The 12,277-nt window shown below is 52.7% G+C and overlaps 1 protein-coding gene across 4 annotated transcripts in view; it reads left to right on the forward strand.

The window, feature by feature from the left end:
* The first annotated feature begins 5,804 nt into the window (after positions 1-5,804).
* Atp6v0a1 (ATPase H+ transporting V0 subunit a1) overlaps positions 5,805-12,277 on the forward strand; it is a 54,643-nt gene continuing 48,170 nt past the window's right edge. Inside the window, exons 1-2 of one of the 4 annotated variants that reach the window (XM_023718075.1) lie at positions 5,805-5,905; positions 7,549-7,709. In XM_023718075.1, coding sequence (XP_023573843.1) covers positions 7,593-7,709 — 117 coding nt within the window. In that variant the 5' untranslated portion in view covers positions 5,805-5,905; positions 7,549-7,592. Of the gene's footprint in view, positions 5,906-6,720; positions 6,866-7,548; positions 7,710-12,277 lie in introns of those variants that run through there. The other 3 variants (XM_023718074.1, XM_004633784.2, XM_004633782.2) reach the window with 3 other exon arrangements.

Here is a 12,277-nt window from a genome sequence, read left to right on the forward strand (position 1 = left end):
AGCTTTATGTCAAGCATGTGCAGGGTTTGCAAATAAAAGCAGAAGTGTTATTCCGAGGAACTCCAGAGTGAAATTTTAACAGGCTTTGCTTCTGCGGCGGGACACTACGTCAGTGGAACTGACAAAAGGATCAGACCAGAAGCAGGAGTCACCGGGCTGATCAGGCTCATCGCAAAGAAAGAGACCAAAGTAAACGTTTAAACCAGAAAGGGACTTAAAAGAAAAGGCTTGCTGCAGCGTCTCCGCAAGCTGGGGGGTGCTGCGCAGGTTTGAATGGTACACCTGAGAGTCACGTCCAGCTGCGACCTGAGTCGGGGGAACGGGACCTTCTGTGGGTGGGTGGGGACAGTCAAGGCGGGGTCAGACCTGCCAGAAGCGGCTGCCACCAGCAGCTGGTGTCCCATAAGATGGGGCATGCTGGACCCAGACTCAGTGACACAGAGGGACAAAGGCCTGTGGGTCACAAGGTTGTGTCCGACTAGCCAAGCCAAGGAACGCGATGCCCAGGACACCCAGTGGCCTGGAAGCAAGGAAAAGGGAAGAAGCGTCCTTCCTGGAGCGCTGGGAAGTGCCACAGTCCCAAAGAGGCCTTCTCTGGCAGCTCCGAGAGAACACACTTGGGCTGTTTGCTCGTTTAGAGGAAATGGGGTCTTGCATGAGCGCAGGCTGGCCTTGGGCTCACTTGTAGCCCAGGCTGGTCTCAAACTTAAGTCGATCCTCCTGCTTCAGCCTCCTGAGTGCTGGGATGACAGGTGTGTGCCACCACAGCCAGCACATTTCTGCTGCCCAAAGCCACGAAGTCTGTGGTCCTTGCAGCAGCTCTGGAAACTAATCCAGGAAGCCAGTGACAAAGGTGACTTTGGAGGGAATATGCACTCCAGAACACTGGCTCTGCCTTTGATCCTCTCCTGGGGCCTGCTAAGGCTGCCCTGGTAGAAATTCGGGCCACAACTGCCATACTTTCATTTAAATGAACAAATACCAAGGAAGAACAAAAGAGAACAACCTTACTCCTTTCAGCTGCTCCACTAGAGAGAATTCTCTTGGGCCAGGGAGATGGCTCAGTAGAATAAGCGCTTCCCTGGCAAGCCCAAGGGCCTGAGTCCAATCCCCAGTTCTGAAAAAAAAATCTAATTTTTGGAGATGCTTGTGAGAACCGGGTCTCTATCTTTGCTTTATCCTGGCGGTGAGGAACGAATTTGCACAATTGTTCTGCAGCTGTTTTTACGCTGAAAAGCAGCTTGGTGCGGAGGCTTACTGGCTAAGCCTCACAAGGGTTTGCTCCCAGCTGCTGGTAGTCAACAGCAATTTAATTTTATTGTTTGAGATTTTTTTTTTTTTGGAGGGGGGTGTTTGTACCTTTTTTTTTTTTTTTTTTTGTATTTTAGGGAAGGGCCTACAGGATGTTCAGGGTCTCACTACTAGATCAGACTCTTAGTCATCCACCTGTTTACAGCCTCCCAAGAGCTGGGATTACAGGAACACACCACCACGCCCAGTCTCAACTGCCATCTCAGCACCCTCCAGGGGCTGGGCCAGCATGGCAGGCCCAGGGATTGAGCCCCTGACCCCTGTATTTTATTTACTTATTTATTTTTAAAGACAAGGTCTCACCATGTAGTCCATGCTGGCCTTGAACTCAGTATGGAGCCCAAGCTGGCCTCAAATGAACAATGATCCTCTTGCCTCTGCCTCTCAGAGTGCTGGGATGACAGGCCTGTGGCACACCCAGCCAGATGGGGGTCTTGGCCTCTTAGGGTTGTTGTAATGATTTCTTTTTTTTCAGTACCAGGGATCAAACTCAGGACCTTGTGCTGTTCAGGCAGGCACTTGTGCCACTAAGCTCTATCCCTGGCTGTTGTAATGATTACATGAGATCCTGTTTATAGAACACAGAGAAACTGCCTGGCACGTGCACACTGGCATACTCACCCACCCTTCTCCCCTGAGTAACCAGGATCTTCTTTCTCGGGAACTGTGAGCGCCTGCCTACGGCCTGGCTGTGGTTCTCCACTCAGGGGCGGCTGGCAGGGAGCCACTCCCCGATGCTCCTGGCTCCCAGCTCCGGGTGCTGGGGCTCCCAGCCTTAGTTCCAAGATGCTGGGTCTTGTGTGTCATTGACTCTTAGCTCTTTGTGTCATGGCGCTGGCTGTCACAGTTCTCATGGCTTCTAACCCCACAAAGTGACACCACAGCTGAGGCTCAGTCCCTCGGGGGCTTCCTGCCGCCTGTGGCCAGAGCCTCTCTGGCACCCTCCACCTCTTCGCAGCCTCAGCTTTAGCCTCCTTGCACTTGGGGTCCCTGCTGCCCTTGCAGCTCTGGAGGACAGAGCTGGTGTCATCCTGCCTGCGGCACAGCCTGCTCAAGCCCCGCTGAGACACAAGGATTCATTTGTGGGGACAGCCAGCCCAGGCAGAGACACCTGCCTGCCTATATGTGCCCCATCGGGGCTTGGGGACTGGCGTCAGGGAGGCAATGGCAGTGCTTGGAGTGGGGACAGTGTGACAACAATCAGTCACATCGGGCCCTTCCTCACTGGGCTTGGGGCCTCAGGGCTCCTCTCCTCTGTGTGCTTTATCTTCCTTCCCAGGACCTGGCGCCCTGTCTGGCACAGAGCGGGTCCTCAGCGACCTTGTTGCCAACAAGGCCTTCACTAGTGGGCACTCAGAGACCCCATCTCAGCCCTGCAGGTGTGGAATGAGCTTCACAAACAGAGACATTTCTTAACTCCACTGCCACTCTCCCAGAAGGAGTTGAACCCAGGGTCTTTCTTTGTCCACAGGGTGCTTCACCCCTGGCCCTTTGTACTTTTTTTTTTTAATTTTTAATTTTGAGACGGGGTCTCTATCACTCTATCAGGCTGGGCTCCAACTGGCCTCCCTCCTGCCTCAGCCTCCCAGAGTGCTGGGATGACGGGTGGGCCCACCACGCCTGATTACAGATGAGCTTTGCAGACTGCACTGGACAGGAAGGCCCAAAAGAGAGCAGGAAGCGAATGGAGGCCCTGGGGAAGAGCGAAGGAGCCGGAGGATGCCTGCGCTTTCCAGGGAAGAGTCCACAGGCCTGAGCAGCGGGGGAGGCCTATCACAGGGGCAGTGTGACAACCTGCGGTTAGCAGGCAGCTGACTCTGAGGTTAATTTCTCTTTTTTTAAGTCTGAGAGGAAGGAAGTGACATTGCATAACAGGTTTCTCCAACTTGGCAGGTTTTCAAAAGCAGATCCACATCAGCTTTGCAAATAAATAATAAAGTCGAGGAGGACAGGAAGCAGGGGGAGAAACCATCCGGCTTTCCCCAAACACTGCCTTTGAGGAAAACTGTAATGAAATCTTTTAAATTCAGAATATAAAAATAAATGCCAGAAATAGGCATGGTGGCGCACACCTGTCATCCCAGCACTCTGGAAAGCTGAGGAAGGAGGCGGGTTCAAGCCCAGCTGGGAAAATTGTTTTTATTTCTCGATTGACACAGGGTCTTGCCCTGCAGTTGTGTCAGCCTCCCCAGCACTGGGATTACAGGCGTGCGCCGCCACTCCCGGTCTCAGTCACCAGCTCAGCATGTCCGGGGGAGGGGCCAGCATGGCGTGGGGGGCCAGGCATTGGACCCCGGTCCCTGCGCTTGCCTAAGCAGGCATTTAGTCCACTGAGCTATCTCACCAGCACTTTCTGTTTTCTTTTTGAGATGAGGTCTTGCTGTGTTACCCAGGCTGTCGTCCAACTCACAGTGATCCTCCTGCCTCAGCCTCCTGAGTGCTGGGATGACAGCTATGCACCACCACATCCAGTGCCGGTGGGGACCATTTAGCAGAGATCTTGTCTTAAGGCTGGGGAGGGCGTGGGTTCCCCTGAGCAGCTCCATTTAAAGGCCTTGGGTTTAATCTTTAGTATTGTGTTGGAGGAGCCCATTTTTTCTCTTCATTAATTCATTTGGGCTAGACCAGATGATTGGCAACAGTGACCCAGACACCATTGCCTTTATTGTACTTAAACTTGTCATCGGGCTCCACCACCCAGTGGGACTGAACAACCGGTTTTCCAAGTTCTTCCTGATAGGGTTCAAGTATTACAAACTCCACCTGGGACCCCTTTCCTTCCCCACCCGTATTCAGGGCTGAGCCCAGAGCCTTAGGTCCCAGCTTGCCTTTTATGCTTCCATTTTTATCTTGGGACAAGTTGTTGCCAGGTTACTCAGGCTGGGATTGAACTGGTGACCTTCCCCAGATCCTGTGGTTACAGCCCTGTGCCGCCACCTGTGGTTTAGATGGGCGCTGAACATGCTTTTGTAGTGCAGGCTATCCTTGCCCTCCTAGCAATCCTCCTGCCTCAGCCTCCCAAGTTCTGGGATCACAGGGGTATGCCACCATGTGGTTGTACCACCATTCTGTTTTGTTTTGCAGGACCGGGGATTGAACTCAGGTCCTTGTGCTTGCCAGGCAAGTGCTCTTTCAACCAAGGTATCTCCCCAGCACCATGTGCCACCACTCTGGACTCTACTTCTCTTTAACAGAAAGACTGGGGCCAGGGAGATAGCTCAGTAGAATAAGCACTTGCCTGGCAAGCGCAAGGACCTGAGTTCAATCCCCAGTTCCGCAAAAAAAAAAAAAAAAAAAAAACAGAAGGACTAAAAAAGGGGTGCATTATTAATATTTAAGAAAGAGGGACTGGGGAGGGGATATTGCTCAGCGGTGTAAGCAAGCACAAGATCCCTAGTTTGATCTCCAGTAGCAGGTAGACATCATTTTGCTTTGAAAATCTTTCAACAATTTTGAGGAATTGAAAAACCCTATGTGGTCATACGGACGCAGAAGAATCTGCTAAAGAACAGAGAAAAAATTGCTTTCATAACATAGGATTCATGAGAATTTTCCTCTATTTTAATTTTTATTTTTGTTTGCCTTTTTGAGACAGAATCTCATTATTCAGTTCAGGACTTGAATTCACTTTGAAGGCCATGCTGGCCTTGAACTTGCGTTGATCCTGCTGCCTCAGCTTCCCAAATGCTGGTATTGCAGGGTACTCAGCCTCTCCAGGGTGTTCCTATTAACTGGACAAAAATGAAACATGAGCAGTTGCTTCAGGGAATCGCTGTCACTTTTCAAAAGGCGTTTTCTGTATTTAAGCCAATGAGACCTTTGTAAAGTTCTACTTTGCCTGGAAGATAAATGGTTTTTTTTAAAAAAAATTATTTATTTATGTGTGTGGGGGGGCAGCTCAGTCCACCAGGGGGCGCAGCTGGCTGGCATGTGGTGCTGGGGATTGAACCGCGGTCCCTGTGCTTTGCTAAGCTTGTTCTAAGTAGGTGCTTTAGACCACTGAGCCATCTCACCAGCCCCTGGAAGATAAATGTTAGGGAAAGCGTTTTCAAACACTTTAAAATTTATTTATTTATTTATTTTTGCTGTACTTTATTGGGGATGAACCCAGGGCCTTTGCGTTGAGTTACAAACCCAGCACTCCTTTTATGTATTTTTTATTTTCAGATAGGCCTTTGCTAAATTATAAACAGGCTAGGCTGGGCTTGAATCTTCAATCTTCCTGTCTCGGCTCCTAGCGTGCAGGGATCACAGGTGTGAGCCCCCACCGCCAGCTACAAGGGTTCCACTGACTCTTGAACCCCAGACGCTCGGCACCTGCTGCCCCTCCCCGGGAGGTGGGGGCGGGGTGGGGTGGGGTGCGGTGGGGTGTCTCAGACCAGGACCCGGTGACGTCATCACGCAGGGCTCTTATCCCCGCCTCCCGCACTGCGGCAGTCGGGAAAGACCGCGCCTCATTGGTCTGCGGCGATTAGGTCTCGGGGCGGGGCCTTGGCAGGGGGCGTGGCCTTCTGACGTACGTGCGTCTGGGGGCTGAGGGCAGGCGCTGGGAGGCTGAGGGCTGTAGCTGAGCGGCTGCTGCCCGCGGCGGGAGGTGAGCCCCCGGGGGTCGCGTGTGGGGACAGGCCTTGGAGGGACTCCGGAGCCGCTCGAAATGTCCCCACCGACGGTCGCCGGCCTGAGCAGGGAGCTTGGGTCTCAGAGAACACAGGGTCCCCCGCACTGCGCTCCCCTCCGCTGGGCAGAGGACTCCGAGGCTACGCCCGCGACCCCGGACCTCCGGCCCGAGGGCCTGGCGGCGGCGGGGCAGCAGGAGGACCCCCAGCCCTCACAGGGGGCCCCCAGGCGCGGGCCCGCTCCCCCGTCCCGCAGCCGGCCGACGCGGGCCTTCTCGCCGCGTAGATGCCCCGGGGCGAAGCGGGCGCGGGGCGCCTGGCTCGGACCCGCGGGCGGCGCTCGGCCGGGCCCTTGGCACGGTCGCCGTTTCCTTGTCTTATTTCGCGACGCCCACAAGCCACCCTGACCTAACCCGTGTTCTGCTGGGCCGAGAGGAGAGGGCTCGAGGCGCCCTGTGCCGGGTGGCCCGGAGCGCGCGGTTGGCCTCTGAAGCCGCCCTCGCCGGCCGGCCGGGTGGGAGCGCCGGAGGGCTGCCGTGAGCGGCGCAGCCTCTCTGGAGAACCCCGGGCTGTTGTCTGCCTCGAGCATCCAGCGCGCCGAGGCTTCTGCGTTCAGGTCTCCCAGCCTGCCCCCGGGGTGAATCTGCCCTGGGCGACAGCTCTCCTAGTAATAGGGGATGCGGGCGGCTTAGGGACGCCAGAAATCGGCCCTGCTTTGGCTGCGGTTCCGTACCGTCCAGGTTAGATCTCCGGCCTTACCTTCGGCGGCTGAGAATAAGTAATTGCCGTTTCAGGACCACTGATAGCGCCAGTGTTTTTCCTGCTCAGTAACTGCGGTTTACCTAAAATGAAACCTCTGTCGGCCCCTGCGTGTGAGGACCTGGCCCAGGGAAGCAGGTCATTATCTTGAAGATGAGCGGCAGAAAGACACTGCAGAGGTGGAAAGGGCTGTCTCTGTGGCTGCTAAAACTGCTTCGTCATTACCAGTGTGCTCCTGTCATGCTTGATTTGACGTCTCTTCAGGCTGGCTCCTTGTCGTTAAGCGTTGTTTGTTTGGCCTCTTTAGGGGAGAAATGTTGTTTTCTGAGGAGCCTGGCAGATTACACCCTCGAATGCAGCCGTAGCTTTAGGGCAGGGCTGCTGGAAATAGGCAGGAGGGAAAAACGAGTCAGGAGTCACGATGCTGCCACTTTATATAAGAGGGTAATCAGGGTCTCTTGTTTTTCCTGCTCAAGCAAACGAAATAACAACTGAACTCCGAATGTCGCTGCCTCATAATATTGTGTCCAGGGCATTTAAAGAGATGTTTGGGGTTCCCAGTTCCTGTCTTTCTTTAATCTGGGTACATTCTTAGGAAGTAAGTTCCAAAATACTGTCTATTCTGTGCTGACGTTGACTGAAAAGGAAGTGACTTCGCATCTGACCCTCTGCAATCCGGGACTCAGTGAATGCTTCTGCAGTTTCTCCTTTCCATCTTGCTAAGCAACTGGTACAGTTCCGTTGGCATGGAGTGGGAGAAGCAAGATGAAATAAAATGCAACGTGAACGAGCCTCGCTCTGATGTCTTTGCTCCCACTCTCGCCCGGCTGCCAGCATCAAGTCATTCTCTCTCTTGCTTCAGATTGCAGTGAAATCCCGACATTCAGCAGACCACCCTCTGCCACCATGGGCGAGCTCTTCCGGAGCGAGGAGATGACGCTGGCCCAGCTGTTTCTGCAGTCAGAGGCTGCTTACTGCTGCGTCAGCGAGCTGGGAGAGCTTGGAAAGGTCCAGTTTCGTGATGTAAGTAGAGCCGCTCCTTATTGCAGCGTCCTCAGCATTCCTTTCCTTATCAGTGGCCTTACCACGAGTGTTCAGTTTTCATGTGCCACAGGCCCACGGACTGTGGGAAGAGCCTGAGAGATCTGTCTCCAGCTGCCCTTCTAGAGGTGGCAGTGTTTTGCACCAGGCCTCCTGTGCTTTGCTCCCTCCTTCTTTGAATACCATTGGAAACCCCCTCAGGGTAATTGCTTGGGATACCAGAGGAGGGACCCACACTGCGTGGAGGCCTTCACCTGGCTTTCAGGCGCCTTCGCACAGATGGCACGACGTTGTCGATGTGTGTTGTAGTTCTTGCACACAGTGGGCTTTGTTTTGTATAAAATCTGAGGCATCCAACTACAGATATTAGTATATACGTAAGCATATACTGATCATCTATTCCCTTGGCTACTCAGAAAAGATACCAGCAGAAAGAGACAAGGCTGGGATGCAGCTCAGAGCTGGAGTGCTTGCCTGCAAAAGAACAGACTAAGGAAATCTGCTCCGGGGCTCCTGCTGTAATCAGAGGCTCAGCACAGTGCTGAGGGCAGGGGCGGAGACAGCACAGCTCTGACCACCCTCCTGGTAGGCTAGCTCGGAACTCCATGCTCTCTCATTTGGAGCATTCCTCGTGGATGTGATTTTACATTTATCAGCTGATAAAGCTCTTTCGTGCTGTGACCTAAGTACCATGAGGATGGGGTGTTCTGGGGTCCTCTCACTGTGTAGTCAGTGGCCACAGACAAGGTCCTCGGTCAGTATTTGTTGACGTGAACAGAAAGGACTGGGATTAACTGGAGTGGGCTCACTGGAGTGGGCAGGCGTTCAGCAGATGGGTCTGAGCTAATCCCGTCACGTGAATTCCCGATTCTCTTTGTGTGGTTCAGCTCTGGCCGCCTCCTGGGTTTTCCTCAGAGTCCTGTCCCAGGCTTTCTGATGGATTCATTGTCCTCTGCTGGCTGTCAGCTTCCCGAAACCTCTGCTGTGCTCCCTGGGGATCTTCTCCATCCATATCTCCCTTCGCTTCCTGTTTTGGTGATCTGTCCTCTCTCAGAGCTCTGCGCTTTATTCAGCGAGTCCTGTAATCTGTAGCTCTGGCCCTGCCTTTCCAGGACCCTCCATTTCTTTTGGTCCTGGCTTCGCAGCTCTCTGTGCTCACCTCCCTGCTCAGCCCAAGAGTCCAAGTCCTGACGCTGAGCTTCTTCACCAATGCTTGTCTCTGGCTTCCTGAGTGTGAGTTAATGCACCCATGTTCTCCCAGTTTCCTTGGCTTGAACTTAAGGCAGACCCTTAATTTGCAGTTCTTTATTTAGTCATATGGAGTCTGCCTCTCTGTCTATCTCTGTTTTTGGAGATACCAGGGATTGAATCCCAGGAATACCGTGCTACATCCCCAGCACTTTTCATGTTTTATTTTGAGACAGGGTCTTGCTAAATTTCCCAGGCTGTCCTCAAACTTGAGATCCTCTTGCTTCAGCTTTCCCATTAGCTGGGATTACAGGCCTTCAACAGTACATCTGACTCTGTCTCCCTTTTTAACATCTCATTTCTAGTCAGGCTTTTTTCCCTTGGCTTATGCAGTGTTTCAATCATACGAAAAATGTGCAAGGAATAGTAAGATACACACTTTGGGTTCTTCTGTCTACTTAAGAGATACATCTTCCAGATACAGTTGAGACCAGCTAGGTGTCGGGGTGCAGTCCTGAGATCCCACCCAGCACTTGGTGGGCTGAGGTGGTTTAGGGAAGGGTTTGGGGATGTCGCTCAGTGTAAAGACCCTGGTGGCTTCAATCCCCAGTGCCGCATCTGGACAGTCTTCTCCCCTCCTCCCTAGAACTAAGCTTGAGTCGCTTTGCTGTCTGTCGTCATTCCCGTGTGTTTATTTTCTGCCTCTGGTCTCAGTGGTAAGCCACCGTGCAGGGTTATGACATGCACCTGGTATGACACTGTCCTCCTGCAAACCAGGCTCTGCCTGAACAACGGCCCATCCGGCTGGCACCCACTGCTCAGCTCACACTGCCCTGCGCTCTGGCCACGTTGGCACAGGTGCTAACGCACGGCTCGCCAGCTGTGCCTGCGCCCGGGCCTTGGGCGCTACCGTGTCTCCTTGCATGGGGTGGATTCCCAGGGGCCTCTCTGCCTGCGCCTGTTGGCGGTCTCCGAGAACACAGACCATAAGCATTGTGGTCTCAGAATCTCTTTGGGCTCTTAAATATGATGGAGGGCTCCAAAGGGCTTTGCTTTAACTCTGGCTATCTGATTTTATTGTATGAGGGATTAACACTGGGAGATGGTGCAAATACTAAAGCATTGATAGTTTACAGTAGTAAACAAACTGAAAAAGCAGTGGTGAAAGTGGTGTTGTTTTCTTCTTGTTTTTAAGACAGGGTCTTTCTGTATATCCCAGGCCGGTCTTGAGCCCACAGTGGTCCTCTGGCCCCAGCCTCCCGAGTCCTGGGATCACAGGCATGCACCTACATGGGGAAAATCCCTTTCTTGTCTGAGTAGAAGGCAGCTCCGCCCCTGCCCACAGTCTGTTGCAAGCCACATGCTGAGCCTCTGCAATCCACCCCCCTGGGTGTCACTGGGAGGGGCAGTGCCCCGTGTGGTACGTGTGGTTCACAGCAAAGTGCTTCTGGCTGACGTCCCTGGGTGTGGTCCTTGTGGTTGTGGACACTGCCATGCTGGGGGAGGGGGCCTTGACAGTCCCTCCTGTGCCAGGCTGTGGGTGGTGTTCAGTGTGGCTGGCAGGCATGTGGCCACCCTGCCTGTGTCCCCCTGGGCTCTAGAAAGCTCCTCGAGTGTGCTGGGTGCTGGTCTGCTCTGATCCTCTGCTGAGAGCCCCCCAGCCTGTGGCTGTGAGGGTTACTGTGTGGATTGGTATATAGTACAGGGTCTACAGGGTCTCACTACACAGATCAGACTCATGGTGATTGTCCTGTTTTCAGCCTCCCAAGCACTGGGATTGCAGGTGTGCGCCCCACGCCCAGGCTTGGGGGTTGTTTTGTGCCGTGTACTGTTTCCCCCCATTGGTCCTGCGAATCTTGGGACCTCACACTTGCTAGACATGTGCTTATGCCACTGAGCTGTATCCTGGCCCTAACATTTTATTTTCATTTTTATTTTTATTTTTTGGTCTTGCCTTTTAGTATTTTTCCCACTAAATTTTTTATTTTGAAGATTTCAAGCCATTTTTGTTTGTTTTTTTAAGACGGGCTTGCTAGCAGTTCAGGCTGACCAGGAAGTTGCACTGGTCCTCCTGCCTCAGCCTCCCCAGTGCTGGGATTGCAGGCATACACCGCATGCCTGGACTCAGTCACCAGCTCAGCGCGCCTGGGGGCAGGACTGGCGCAGCAGTGGTGCTAGGGACCGAACCCAGGTCCCTGCGCTTGCCTAAGAAGGCGCTTAGTCCACTGAGCTGTCTTGCCGGCCCTACATTTTTTACTATTAGAGGCTAAGCTGTGGCCATCATGACATTTTTGTCCCTAAATATTCACACTTCAAGGTGAACGGGCATTTTTCCTATAGCCACAATCCAATAATCATATTAAAGAATTTTAGCATTAGTTATATAACGTAGTCATATTCTAATTTCCCCAGTTATTCCAAATAATTCCCTGTAAAGCTAGGTTTGAGCCACTGTTCTTTTTTTTCTTAATTAATTGTATTGAGAAACAAATAGCAACGAGACAGTTTCAATACAGTTAGTAGGAGAGTTACAATAATTGATACATTGCATATTGTTGTCTTCATAGTGGTTATTCATAGTACAGCATGCACACGTGATACCCCGGCCCCTGAAGTGAGCCGCTGTTCTTTGTTTTGGTTTTATCCCTGCCAGAGGGCTGCGGACAGAGTGGAATTACCCGTAGAGGACCGCTGAGCGGTCGTGGGGGCCAGGGCGAAGCCAGTCTGTGTCTGAGGCCGCCGGGGTGTAGCGTGGTGCTCACGCATCGCAGACTGATACTTTTGAGGAGTCCAGGTCCTTGTTTGGCGAAGGTCCCTCCATCTGGAGTTGTTCCTTGAGAATTTGTTTTAGGTTAAGCATTTCTGAGGCACACACGGGACACACACATGTGACAGTGTGCCCTGGGTCTGTCCTGTGAAAGGCGCGAGATCGTTTGTTTCATCGTCAGTGCAGTCACGCTGATCCCCTGACAGACGCTGTTCGTAGGTTTCTCTGTGGCGGAGGTGCCCTTTCTCGTTATAATTAATAAATAATGTGGTTAATACTTAGACCTGCAGGCACCTTTCTACCTGATAGCGCTCCTGCTCCTTCACTGGACCTGCCTTGTCTCAGTGGTTACACTGGTTCTTACAAATTTACTTTCTGATTCTATTATTTCTTCTGTGTTTTACTGCTCTGATTTAATGAAGAGCCTTTTCTTTTGTCTCTCTCTAGCCTTTTCTTTTCTCTCTCTCGCTCTCTCCCTTTCCCTCCCTCCCCCTCTCCCTCTCTCTCCCTCCTTTTCTCTCCCTCTCCCTCCCTCTCTCTCCCTTTCCCTCCCTCCTCCTCCCTCCCCCTCTCCCTCCCTCTCCCTCCCTCTCTC

The sequence above is a fragment of the Octodon degus genome, unplaced genomic scaffold, assembly GCF_000260255.1.
Source record: "Octodon degus isolate 3935 unplaced genomic scaffold, OctDeg1.0 scaffold00056, whole genome shotgun sequence".
Classification (NCBI taxonomy): Eukaryota; Metazoa; Chordata; class Mammalia; order Rodentia; family Octodontidae; genus Octodon; species Octodon degus.